At 43.7% G+C, this 14,562-nt stretch overlaps 1 protein-coding gene across 3 annotated transcripts in view; it reads right to left on the bottom strand.

Annotated features, from left to right (window-relative positions):
* LOC147886103 (Plastid-lipid associated protein PAP / fibrillin family protein) overlaps positions 1-14,562 on the bottom strand; it is a 106,763-nt gene that overhangs the window by 13,632 nt on the left and 78,569 nt on the right. Inside the window, exon 11 of one of the 3 annotated variants that reach the window (XM_087395467.1) lies at positions 8,748-8,886. The exons of the other annotated variants lie outside the window; for them this stretch is intronic. Coding sequence (XP_087251593.1) covers positions 8,868-8,886 — 19 coding nt within the window. The 3' untranslated portion in view covers positions 8,748-8,867. Of the gene's footprint in view, positions 1-8,747; positions 8,887-14,562 lie in introns of those variants that run through there. 3 annotated transcript variants of the gene reach the window in all.

Raw genomic sequence — 14,562 nt, 5'->3', positions numbered from 1 at the left:
AAGAAGGGTTTTTGTCATTACTGCAAAAAGCCAGGTCATCACATTGCAGAATGTAGGAAAAGGCTTGCAAAAGAGGAGAAAAACAGCTCCGGTATGACTATTTCAGATTCAGCTCCTCATGCCTCTGACAGTGGGGATGCTGAAGCCAACTTTGTTGGACAGGATTATGCCTTTTTATCTTGCATTTCAGATTCTAGGCTGGCTGCTCCAGATGCTCGGGATAGTACAGCCACTTGTAATGATGATACATATGCCTTTTTGACTTGCAGTTATGATCCTTCCACGGATGCATCAGCTTTCAGTGTCAATGAAACACTGAATACTTGGTATTTTGACAGCGGTGCCTCCAAGCATATCACTTCTAGGAAGTGTCTCTTCACTTCCTTGCATCCACCTCCCGTTGGTAAGAAAGTCACTTGTGCCAACAACTCGTCATATTCAGTACGTGGTACAGGAGAAGTTGAGCTTACCGCCATTGATGGCTCAGTTTTCAGACTTTCAAATGTCTTGTATGTGCCTGGTATCACCAAGAATATCCTTTCAGTGTCCACTCTTAACAGGGCTGGATTTCAGGTCATCTTTGAGGATGACAAATGTGTTGTCCGAGACAGAGAAAATGATTATGCCTTGAGATTATCTGGTACTCTGCTACGTGGGCTTTTTCAGCTTAATCTTTTTGAGAAAAGAGCAGCCCATGCTCTTGCAATTTCTACTCCTACTGCTGCCATGCAGAATGCAGAGTTATGGCATGCCAGATATGGCCACATGCATTACAATAGCTTGATGACACTTCAGAAGCACTCTATGGTTGATGCATTGCCACCTCTTGAGATACCTCCTCCACATGCCTGTGAAGGGTGCATTTTAGGCAAGATGCAGAGATTCCCCTTCAAAAAGGATGGTTTAGTTAAAGCTGTCCGAAAATTACAGCTTACACACAGTGATGTCTGTGGTCCCATGAGGACTCCATCATTGGGTGGTCATCTCTACTTTGTTACTTTTATTGATGATTACTCCAATTTCACTTGGATCTTTGGACTGAAGCGCAAATCAAAAGTGTTCATGGTGTTTAAACACTTTTCAGCCATGGTTGAAAATGAATCTGGACTCAAGATACAGACATTGTGCACAGATAGAGGTGGGGAATACTTGTCTGCAGATTTTGATGCTTTTCTGAAAGGCAAGGGTATTTTGCATCAGCTCATAGTGAGGCTGACCCCTCAGAAAAATGGCAAAGCTGGGAGGAAAAATAGAACTCTTATGGAAATGGACCAATGTATGCTGAAAAGCAAACACATGCCTCACAAATTATGGCTTGAAGGTCTAATGTGTGCCAACTACATCTTAAATCGGTCTCCCACTAAGGCTTTGAAAACAAAAACTCCCTATGAAGTCTGGAATGGGAGAAAGCCTTCAGTGGATCATTTACGTGTCTTTGGATGCCTTTCATATGCTCATGTGCCAGTTGAATTTCGGCATAAGTTGTCAGATAAGGCAATTAAGTGCATATTTGTTGGGTACAGTGCAGAAAGCAAGGGGTACCGTCTCTACAATCTTGCTACACGCAAGATCATTGTCAGTAGAGATGTGATATTTGCAGAAAATTCAGCTCACACTCAGGCTGAATTTCATATGCCTTCTTCTTCAGAGGATGTTTTTGAGGGGTTGCTACCCATTGCCTTGGGTTCCCCTCCTGATATTTCTGATGCAAATCAGAATTTACAGCCACCTCCCGATGCTCCAGTTCAGCCACAGGATGTCTTGCCACCTCCACAAGCAGTGGAACAAGTGGTTCAGCAAGAAATTGCAGACATACATGCAGCAAAAACAGTCCCAAACTGACTGTTACAGACTCTCACGGAGAGTAAGATTGATGCTTCATTACCTGGCAGGACTCGCAGTGCAGTAAGGCACATGGAAGGTGCTAATTCAGTGGAATCAGCATATGCAGGTACTCTTCTCAATGAGGAGGAGCCTGCAACATTCGAAGAAGCAAAGGACAATGTGCATTGGATGAATGCCATGCACGATGAATTGCAGTCCATTCAGAAAAATCAAACTTGGGATGTCGTAGACTTGCCACCAGGTAAACATGCCATTGGTACACGATGGGTTTTCAAGGTGAAACAGAAGCCAGATGGCTCCATTGACAGATACAAGGCAAGGCTGGTTGCCAAAGGCTATGCTCAGAAAAAGGGCATAGATTGTGAGGAGACTTTTGCTCCTACATCCCGGATGACCACCATCCGATCTGTTATTGCAATGGCTGCACATTTTGAGTGGAATGTTCATTCGTTGGACATTAAAACAACCTTCCTAGATGGAGACTTGTTGGAAGAGGTTTATGTCAAACAACCTCCAGGCTTTGAAATTTCAGGAAATGCACTTCAGGAATGCAAGTTGAACGATGACTTACTGCTCACAGGGTTCAATATTGCAGATTTCAAAGCTGATTTGCCGACCAACTTTGACATGCTTCACTCAGTTTTGCAGCAATTCATTACACCATCTCATTTTTTGTCTTCTCTCCATTTTAAGTTTCCATTGCTTGCCATAGCCTATAGCTTATATATGCAGTAGTATCTCTAGCCCATGATCCTCTTCTTCATCGGCATCAGTAGCAATCCTTATGCATATGCAAGACCCACCATCCTTCCAAAAAGGGAAAAAAGCGTGTTTGCAAGAGAGAAACTTATCGTCTCAAATTGACAAAAACGAGTCCAGCCTCAGAAGCGGAGGGGAAATCAAAAGCTCTACAAAGGTAAGATTAATCTCACGCCAGAGCAGGTTGAGACCTTCCGTAAGAAAGAAAAGTGTTTCCCATGCTGAAACGAGGGGATTATGGCTGCCCAGTGCCCCGAAAAGTCCACGAAATTTAGAATAGAAAAGGCCACAACAGCCGCCAAAAACATTGGCAAGAGGAGTCTTGATGTAGTAGGGAGAGCGGCCAACCCAAAGGCCATAGAACTTTGTCTTTCTTGGGGCAAAGTGAGAGAGCAAAATGTTTTGATACTCTTTGATCCAAGAGCTCCAAATAACTTCATTCAAAGGACTTACCTTGAGGCCAAGAATTAAAACAGAAGAGTTGGGACAAGCCCTTGATCTTGAGCAAATATTTCAAGGAGATCTTGTTCCAATTACACCCCTTATTGGAAAGCTCCGAGTTCACATCAAGGACTATGTGGATCAAGATGAGTTCTACATCTCCTCATTAAAGTATGATGACATAGTTTTAGGAATTCCTTGGTTTCGTAGGAAGAAAGTACAAGCCCGAGAGGACTCTTATATTTACCTATAGAAACAAGGAGCACAAGATAATTGCCAAAGGAAAAGGAGAGACTATTTGTCACGAGGGCGTGATTTTTGGCGCATGCATGTGGGCAGGACCCTGGGAAAACAAGGGGGGAGGTCAAGGGTTACTCGATGTGCTAGAACCCCTAGCATTATTGCTTTGGGGGCAAATGAGAGGCCTAGGGCCAAGAGGGGCCCAAAGAACCTTAGGCCTTTTAAGTTGGTCATTGGTGGGCTTTTATAAAGGCCCCACTAGAGGGGGCAAGGGGCAAATGAGCTTTAAAGTTGGTCATTGGTGTTGACCAACTAGGGCTTAGGGGAAAAATTAAAGCCTTGGGGGCAAATGAAGACGCGGGCTGCCACGTGGCATGCCCATGCAGCCCAAAAAGGAAATGAAATCCTCGGAACAACGTAGGGGCTGGCCGACGTGATGAGGAGGGGTGTAAAAGCTTGACGAAGAAAAGAGACAAAAACGGGAGAAAAGGCGGCACCATGAGCTCCACGATGGGTAGAAGGGCTGACATACGGAATTTGGCGGTGATTCCAATGCAGGGCCTAGGCTGCCGTACGGCCATACGGACTGTACAGATAGTCCGTATACTGTGAGCCTTGCTTGATTGCTTGTATGGCTGTACGGAAGGAGCCAGCCTTCATAGCTTGGATTGTACTGAAGGGATTTCTCGCTGCTATACGGGCTGCTTGATGATCATAGGCTGCAGCCTTGCACGGGCTGTTCAACGCTCTTTTCCTTGCACTTGGAATGGGCTGCTGTAATGGAGGCTGAGTGAGAAGGCTTTCAGCTGAGCAGGGCGTCCCTTGAGTTCGTGGATGCTTTGCATTAGCTCGTCAGTGAGCTTGGCTGAGCTCCGGGCTAGTGAAGAGGGCACGAATGTCTTCTAGTGATTGCCCATGACCATTGGGCTGTGTTTTCGGAAGGTCTTGCTTAGCAGGACAGCTTACAGTGAATGCTTGCAGAGGTTGTTCGTGCTTCTAATCACCGTGGCCAGTTCAGTTATGATTCAGTGAGTCAGTGGACACTTGGGGGAGCGTGTGGCCTGGTTAGGGCTGCTAGTAACAGCTCCCATGTTAAATGCAGGTGTTTGCATTGAGTATGGATGCCTATGGTCACATGGGTGTAAAGGCAGAGCCCCGCAGGGCTAATGGTTTGTGATACTGACGCCTATTGAGAGTGGGAAGAGCACTAAATGCAAGTGGGTTCAAATTCATTGTGTATTCTATTTGTTGGCTTTGGCAAGTAACATGTTCCATGTGGGAATATGTATTTGGTTTCTCTAGGAGATGGGTCACATGCAGGCAGTGGTTGCTAGGCAGAGGGCACATCTTTGGTACAGCCTCGTTGCTGAGCAGGCAGGGGTCGGGAATCCATGCTTGGAATGTGAAGTATCATTGGAACCTCGAGAGGGATGGTACAGGTGTGACTGCCATAGTGTTTGCTTTGTTGTGATGCCAGTTCTCTTTTGGAAATCAAGTTGATGTATCAGGATATGTGCGACCCGTAGGATGAGAGACTATTAGTAATGATAGTCCTGGACAGTGGAGAAAGCTTTTGTGCTTTCCTTTTCTGCTTTGAGCAGATAGTTGGCTAATTGGGCACTAATGATAGCTATGGGGTACTGTGTGGCCAAGGGTGGGCTGCAAGTAACAGTTCCAAGCTGAGTGCAATCAATCTGGAATAGAGATGGATGCTCATTGCCAGGTTTAGTGAGAGCGGTGAGCAGTAAAGGCTATGCAGAGTATGTGGATGCCCAATGGGATGTGGTTGGGGCCAATCTGTGCCTTTGTCTTGGTGTAGGGGCACTCTAGCTCCCAATCTGCTGGTAATACTTTTGTTGACTGGTTACTTGTTAGTTTACTGCCCTTTAATTTATTGAAGGCCGGTTTCACTATTCCAATTGTATCAAATGCTTCAATTGCAAAATCAATAGTCTTATATTTCTGTGTATACGATTTTCATCAGGGATAAAGAAAATGATCCAAAAAATAAATTGAATCGGTCAGAAAAAGAAAATGTTCAGTGTTTGGAGTCTTTTAAGGATTGCTTCAACAGAGACTATTCTAGGAGAATTACTGCTTCAACAGAGACTATTCTAGGAGAAAATCTTTAGTGTTTGGAGTCTTTTAAGGATTGCTTCAACAGAGACTATTCTAGGAGAATTACTGCCCGAGCACCTGGAGGATCTCACCATTGAGCTCATACCAAGGATTGAGCTCCAAACCAGCCACCTTACAAGGTGACTGCAGCTCAGACAAAAGAGATTATGAATCACGTACCAGATCTACTTTCAAAAGTACTCATTAGAGCTTGTTCTCCTCTATTTTGTTCACCTGTGCTGCTACTTCAGAACAAGGATGGGTCATTTTGCATGTGTGTAGACTACATAGCTTTTAATAAAATGACTGTCAAAGCTTCCCCATTCCATACATTGATGATGTGTTAGATAGGCTGGAAGGAGCCTCAGTATTAAATAAGACAGACCTCAAACATGAATTCATCCTTAGAATCTACATAAAATAGCCTTCCAAGCTATTTTTGGATTGTTTGAATATTTAGTAATGCCCTTTGGTCCTACAAATGCTCCAGCCTCCTTTAGTCGGATGATGGATCAGATTTTTAGACCCTTCTTTGGTGATATCGTTGTATCCTCAAAGTCGAAGGAAGAGCATAGAAGACACTTAGCCACAATGTTTCAAGAGTTGCATTAAAACAAGCTCTATATCAATGGCAAAAAGAGAGAATTATTTCTCGACATGATCGATTATCTAGGACACGTGATTTCTAAAGAAGATGTACAGATGAATCCTGCCAAAGTCAAAGCCATTCAAGAATGGCCTGAAAACAGTCCATGAAGTATGAAGTTCTAGGGTCTCTGTTCTTATTACAGAACATTCATCTGACACTTCGTAAATATTGCTGCCCTAATTCATGATTTGGCCAAGCAATATGTTGTCTTCAGATGAGGAGAGCAGCAAAGGACAGCATTCAATACTCTCAAAGAAAAGTTCACCATGGAACCAATTCTTAGCATTCCAGATCTGTATAAACGCTTCGAGGTTCCATGGACAAGATGATTGTAACTCTGCTCGATGGGGAACGTGACACGTCTCCAAGTGTTTCAGACAGATGAGGAACGTGTGTACGCCGTCACTGGTAAAAGCGAAGGGACCAAGAAAGGTGAGAAGAAGTCCATGCATTGTGACTATTGTGGCAAACCATGGCACATTGAAGATTGTTGCTTTAAGAAACGAGATGACTTGGCATCAAAAGAAAAGGTAAAGAAGGAGACTATGCATGTCGTGGAGGATTTTGCAGGTCTGCAAATAAAAGGGCCTCCAAGCTTTCTACACAACGACTAATGTTTCGAGGGATTCTGGCTTAGGCTGTTTGTTTTAATTTCATACATTGAACCTGAAGTATTTTTCATGAACCAATTTTGCTCTCCCTCACTTGTCTAATGAAGGGGGGTCATTTCGGTTCAGATTTATATACCTTTTGTTTTTTAAGGAGCATTTCATGTTTGTGTACCTTCAAGTTGGTGGTTTTCTCTGATGGTTTGTGCCTTTCTGCCACTGATCGGTTGGAGGGGGCTTGTTGCAAATATCCAAGCCTCTAGTAGCCACGTGGAGTTGCATGGCAGTTTTGCATGCAATAGGTGGATTGCTTCTCCTCATGGGCATGAATATTCTCTCTAATCTTCTCTCTTATCGATTCGGGATAAGCTCAGATGCGTTGGTGAAATATTCTTCAAGCTGGCCAGCATGATTCCAGCACAGTTCATGGTGGTTTTTTGGCTCGTGTTGACAGCTACAATTCTGCTCAGTCTTGACGATGACACCTTCGTCGATTAATATGGCTCACTGTCAGGAGAATAGTTGGAGAAGTCCTGGTAGCCTTTGTTGGTGTGTTGTTCAGCATGTGATGTCCTCCAACCAACCCCGTAGGGATAAGGGGGACCTGTTATGGCTTTGTGCCTTTATCTTTTGCATGAAATAAATATCTGGTTTGCAGTTTTCATTCCTTGATTGCATGTGTGTGATTATATGTGGTACATCTTTTACAGTACCCGCTGGCTCTCATAAGCCATTACATGGCCATCCTGTTGTAAAATAGTTCCAACACATTCTCCACATGCATTACACTCTCATATTGGCATTCACTCAAAGAATTTTAACGATTTCATCATACATTTGATAATAATACTACTTTCGAGTCATCATCATCTACTTGCACTCTTCTATCAGTAAGCTGGTGGAGTATGGAACGCAAGTAATTGAGATGTTCACCCAGTGTAGATCCATCCTTCACTAAACTTTAAAACTGTTGTTTAAACAAGACTTTTGAATTCTTCATATGTGAACCAAACAATGTTTCGATGGCAATCCAGTTTTCATGCACCGATTCTCCAAAGTCAAGATGGTGGTGAAACTTAATTCCCAATGCTCTGCCTAGGATGCTGAATAGACGGATTATCAAAGCCTTAGATATATCCCCAAATCAAACTTTCAAAGAAGCATATGAGATTGGCGAATTTCCTGTCCATGTTTTATTTTCAGATTTTACATACACCAAGGGCACCTAATAGAGTCGTTAATGCCTTGTCTAAAAGATTCAAGTAATTAATGCCGCTACTACTTATCATAAGGACCTGGAGGACATGAAAAGCAATATTTGTTGGGTGCGAGAAACAATGGAATGGAGATGGAATGCAAGGGAGCAAACAACAAGCTAAGGAAACGAGGAGTACTTGCAAAATGGATGATGAGAAAGTACAAAGTGGCTACTACATGGTCCCAAAGTCAATTGGTTGACGAAGTCTAGGACAAAATGTCCTAACTAGCCTACAAGGCCATACTAGGGCTAAGTGCTAACAACCCCCCCACCATGGTATGTCTGAAGTATCCTGGATACATCTTAGGTATACCTGGAAACTACATCTTGGTTGCACATATTCGTCCAAGATGGATATAGCAACCTATGGTAGTACACAGAGATCAACATCACGTAATAAATGGTGCCAAGTGTAAGGCATGTCGAAAAGCCTCAAACTTGGGTCATGGTAGAGCCTTCGTAAAGAGATCTGCTAAGTTATCCTCCGTGGGAACGTAGGACAACTGTATATCTCCAGCTGAAAGGTGCTCTCGAACATAATGATAGTGCACCTCAATGTGCTTATGAAACCTCATTCAAGCAACTCCATCCTCTATTTCTCCTACGCTGCATTCAATTATTACACGTTGGCTGCAGATTTCAGCACACTCTCTCTCTCAACTTCTCTCACAATCTCTCAATCCCTCACTCTACACAACACTAGGGCCCAGAGCAACAATCTGGCTGGACCCCCCCCCTAAGGTCTTTATTGCTTGAGTAATTCTTACAAAATGTATGAAACTTCAGATTACAAGGAGGCACAAGGCTCTCCACTCTTGGGAAGTGACAAGAGTCGAATTCCAAGTCTAGTTTCTCATTACATGCCACAAAAGGCAACTCTGGAGTCTTCGTAGCCCTCGGTCACATGGGCACCTCCTGGTTATCTACTAGGCTCCACACTTAGTGGATATTAAACCACTCTCTTGTACCTGCAACAATTAATTAAGTGCATATAGCCATGGCACCCATTAATCGTTAGCACTTTTGCATGCAAAAATAATCTCTAGACTAATCCTAGTCTCTGTGGGCATCCCTACCAAGCAAACATGTGCACACAACATAAGAAATACTTTGGTTGACCGAGGTCTAGCCTCTTGACCATAATTAAGGGCTTTGACCAAGGGTCAAGGCGCCTTAATCAAGGTCAAATATCTCCGACCGAGGTTGGGAATAACTTGGATAACCAAAGTCAACCCTCCTTGGCAAAGCCAAACCTTGTTGGTCGAAACCAACACTCTCTGGCGGAAGTTAGCTCTGAAATACTTTGGTTAACCGTAGTTAACTCTCTTGGTATGAGCCAAGTCGCCCTAACCAAAGTTAGGCTTACTTAACCACGGTTAGGTAATTTTGATCATAATTAAATAAATAAAGAACTCCATAATTATGTTCAAATAAAATGATCAACTAAAACTTTGACTTGGAGTACTACAACTTGATGACATCCCTCGGCTTCTATTCAGTTGACCTCAATCGAAAAGCTTCCTTGTACATATCCGAGCACTGTGGATGATCAGACAACATGTCTTCAACCATCCACTTGGGATTTAATCCGAATAGCTCGACTTTTACAAGGTACCTGTAAACTTCCTTGCCCTGAGGGCCTTTGTGTACCGTATGGTACACAATCTCCTCTGGCTTAATGTCCTCCTCCATCTCATCCACTTCCGGTGGATCTTCTGTTACTTGGCTCATGTAGCCTCCGGTCCTTGGTATTTCCTTAGAAGACTCACATGAAAGGCATTGTGAATCCTCCAAAGCTCTGGCAGTGCCAATTTGTATGCAATCTCATTACTCTCATCCAAAACCTTAAAGGGACATAATACCTAGGGGATAACTTTGCATACACTTTTTCTTTGCCTTTAAACTTGCGGAGCCTAGCTTTTTCGATATCAAGAGTACCCAATCTCCTCGCTTGAGATCTAGATGTCTCCTGTGCTTATGTGCAACCTTCTTATGCTTTTCTTGAGACTTTCTATTGTTGTCTAAACTTGCCTGAAAGGTGTCTGGAGGTGTCTCTCACATACTGATCAGCTGTAAATATCTAGTCTTTGGTCCTCAGGATAGGTGGCAGAATCACCTTTCCATAAATGACCTCAAATGGGGCTTTCCTTGTGGAGCTATGAACAGTATTGTTACATGCAATCTGATTTTTTGTCAGACATGTAGCATTTCAAAAGATCTAACACTGCTGAATTTACTACTTCACTGTGACCCTTTATCTAGGGATGGAAAGAAGAATAATAATTCAGGTTCATCCCCATATTATCAAATAGGGATCTCTAGAATAGGCTCATCATTATGTGGTATCAGTCACTAACAATGGACTTTGACATTCCAAGATGCTTAAAGATCTATGCCATAAAAACCTTGGCTATATGATCTACCTTCTGAGAGGGAAGGAAGCAGGGAGAAGAGCAAAAGGGAAAGAGAGTGAGAGAGAGAGACTCAAATGTGCGGGTGTGAAGTGATGAGCCACACCACAAACTCATTAGTTTTATTAGGATTAGGTTTTACCCTATGACTGTCTTAAGACAGTCATAGATGTCCTATCTTTAATAAAGGGGTGGCAATGTGCCTTTACCCCAACAACCTCCCACCTAAAGGCCAATGTGCCTAAAGGGGAGAAAAGAATAAAAATTACAGCAATATACAGTTACTGTATACAAGACCATAAAATAAGAATGGTCTTATCCTAATCCCATGATGTGGCGGCAATGTGCAAACCGCTCTATAGGCAAGCTCTTAGTGAGCAAATCTGCAGGATTATCATCAGTGTGCACTTTCACAAGCTCGAGTCGCTTGTCTTCCAGTACCTCCCTGATGAAATGATATTTCACATCAATGTGCTTAGTCTTTTGATGAAAGACCGGATTCTTTGCCAACATGATAGCACTCTGACTATCACAGTGCAAAACTGGCATATCTCCTGTAATGCCCAAATCTCCCACCAGCCAAGTAAGCCATATTGCTTCCTTGCAAGCCTCAGTGGCTGCAACATATTCAGCTTCAGTGGTTGACAGTGCAATGCATTTCTGCAACCGAGACACCCATGATATAGCACCTCCTGCAAATGTGAAAATATAACCGGTAGTAGACTTCCAGTTATCTGCATTCCCTGCATAGTCTGAATCTGTAAAACCATGCACCAATGCATCTTGCCTACCATAGCATATGCACAAGTCTTTGGTACCCTTGAGATACCTCAAGACACCTTTCACTGCTTCCCAGTGCCTCTTGCCTGGATTTGCCATATACCTGCTGATGACTCCCACCGCAAAAGCAATATCCGGACGAGTGGCAACCATGGCATACATCAAAGAACCAACTGCAGATGCATACGGAACCTTGGCCATTTCAGCCTTATCATCATCTGATCTGGGGCTGTCCTTACTGCTGAGTTTTAAATGTGGAGGCAACGGGGTACTAATAGACTTCCCCCCCTCCATTTTAAACCGCTGCAGTACTTTGTCAATGTACTCCTTCTGTGACAGAAATAAAAGTCCCTTGGACCTGTCACGAGTAATCCGCATGCCAAGAATATGATTTGCATCACCCAAGTCTTTCATGTCAAAAGACTTATGCAGTTGTTTCTTCAAAGCACTAATCTCATGCTGAGATTTACTGGCAATAAGCATGTCATCCACATATAGAATGAGTAGCATCAAACTGCCATCCTTTGCCCCTTTGGTGTACAAGCAATGATCGGTCTCACACCTATGATACCCTTGGGACTGCATGAAGGCATCAAACTTCTTGTACCATTCTCTTGGCGCCTGCTTGAGTCCATACAAGCTCCTCTTGAGCTTACACACAAGCTTCTCTTTCCCTTTAACAGCATATCCCTCTGGCTGACTCATATAGATCTCATCATGGAGATCTCCGTGAAGAAAAGCTGTCTTCACATCCATCTGACATAAATCCATGTCGTCATGAGCAACAAGAGCTAACACTGCTCTCAAAGTAGTCATCTTGACTACAGGGGAAAAGATCTCATCAAAGTCAATGCCCTTCTCCTGCTTAAATCCCTTGGCAACCAATCTGGCCTTATACCTCGGTAAAGCATTTGAATCCACTTTGACTTTGTAAACCCACTTGCATGGCAAAACCTTTCTGCCTGCAGGTAGCTGCACCAAGTCCCATGTCACATTGGTTGGCTTGGCAGCTTAATTTTTGCAGTTCATGCTGGCCTCAATTTAAGAATGATGTTGATTGATGATGATTCATCATTTTGAAGTAGGGAGTCCATTTCTGACTGCATGGCTTTCTCCCACTTCTTTTTCTCTGTTCTTCCCATAGCTTCCTTGAAGCTGGAAGGCTCACCACAATCTGTCAGCATGATAAAATCAGCCACATTATTGGCTCCTCGAACAAACCTGGCAAGGAGGCCGTTGTACACGGGTGCTCCTCCTAACAAAATGTTCCGGATTGGGCTGCTGTCCAGCCTGTTCGTCATGCATGACGGGTGGCTGTACCACCATATCTGGCTGTTCTACAGCCCCATCTGCTGGCATATCCAGTGGTGCATCATTGGCAAAATTATCTGGCTGATTTTCAGCCTGTATACCCTCTTGAACAGGGTTATCTGCAGCAGCCTGCTGCTGCATATAAATGGGCATTCTTTGCTGTCCAACATCATCATAAATAACCCTCCTGTATTCCACAGGTTGCACGGGTTCCTTGTGTACACTATCCTCTTTAAAGATGACATCATTGCTGCGTATAATCTTCCGTTTAGCGGGATCCCATAACCTGTACCCCATTTCACCTTCGTCACCATAACCCATAAAGATGCATCTGATAGACTTTGGATCCAGTTTGGTGCGCAGTTCTTTGCGTACATGAGCAAAGCACTCGCAACCAAATACACGTAAGTGCTTATATGAAGATGGCTTGCCAGACCACACCTCCTCTGGCACTTTCAACTCCAAAGCCTTGTTTGGCGAATTGTTAATAATGTGAACTGCTGTTTGCACGGCTTCTGCCCAAAAGCCATGGGGTAATGCAGCATAAGACAACATACATCGAACCTTCTCCTGAATAGTTCGATTCATCCGCTCACTTGCACCATTTTGAGATGCATTATGAGGGGCTGTGAGTTCCTGTTTGATGCCCTTAGCTTCGCAAAACTGCACAAAAGCATGTGACACATACTCACCCCCATTATCGGATCTGAGGCATTTCAGCCTACGACCTGTCCGATTCTCAACCTGAGCGACAAACTTCTTGAAAGCATCTAAGGCATCGCCCTTATGCTTCAAGAAATAGACCCACACTTTGCGTGTGGCATCATCAATGAAAGTAATAAAATATTTTGCACCCCCTAGTGATAACTGTGGCATCTCACACAAATCAATGTGCACTAGATCAAGCGGTGCTCTATTCTGGGGAGTTCTCCTCTTATGAGGAGTCACAGAATGCTTGCCAAATATGCAATGATCACAAGTAGGCAAATCTGAAAAAGAAAGAGACGGCAGATAACCCAAACGTGACAGTTCTTGCATTCCTTTAACAGACATGTGTCCCAAACGGCTATGCCACAATGAAACCTTTGGCAGCTCGGTTATGGCAACAACATGATTACCCACACTGGAAACATAAAGAGGGTACAAGATATCACTCTTATAACCCTCAGCCACTACAACCTGGCCATCAGTAATCACCCATTTGGAATCCCCAAATGTGGTGTGGTAACCACTGTCATCCAACAAGCCAGTGCTAATCAGATTTTTCTTGATTTGCGGCACATGGCGGACACCATCAAGCATAAATATGCGTCCATCAGGGAATACTATCTGAATACTGCCAATCCCTGCAATCTGACATGCATAGTTGTTCCCAAGATGAACAACTCCATAAGTACCTGTGTAGGAAGTAAATCACTCCCTATGAGGAGTAACATGAAAAGAAGCACCTGAGTCCAAGAGCCAGGTGTGCATGTCATGGCCATCAATAACCAAAGTATGTGCTATTACAGCAGAAGAGCATAAAACATCATGTATGTCACTGTCACTGTCCTCTGCTGCAACATTCACTGCATCCAAGTCATCTGCCTTGGCCTTGCCTTTGCCTTTGCTTCCATTGCCTGCATCCTTTGTTTCAGCCTTCTTGGCTTTCTGATCCCGTATGAACTTGAAGCACTTAGACTTCACATGTCCCTTCTTGCTACAGTAAAAGCATTCAATATCCTTTTTACCACGGGACTGACTGCGGGATTTGGACTTACCAGCAGATCTGCCCTTCTGCTGAGTCCTGCCTCTATCCTGTACCTGCAAGGCATTTGAAGACTTGCTGCTTGCATTATTCTTCCTGCTCATCTCCTCCATAAGGAGAGAGCTCTCTACATCAGCATACATAAGAGTGGCATTCGAATTTGACAGGGTGGTCTTGAAAGTGTCCCAGCTCTCAGGGAGGGTACACAACAAGAAAGTAGCCTTGAACTCCTCATCAAGGTTCAATCCCTGTGCAATAAGCTGTGTAAAGATGGCATTGAACTCACTCAAGTGTGAGGTCATAGCTGTACCTTCCTTCATGCGAAGATCAACCAGCTTCTTCAACCAATAAACCTTACTGGCTGAGCTCTTTTGGGCATACAACTCTTCTAGCCT

This window comes from Dipteris shenzhenensis, chromosome 24 (genome assembly GCF_047967505.1).
Source record: "Dipteris shenzhenensis isolate YYH24624 ecotype China chromosome 24, Dip_SZ_1.0, whole genome shotgun sequence".
Taxonomy (NCBI): Eukaryota; Viridiplantae; Streptophyta; class Polypodiopsida; order Gleicheniales; family Dipteridaceae; genus Dipteris; species Dipteris shenzhenensis.
This window is presented reverse-complemented; position numbering and strand designations above follow the sequence as displayed.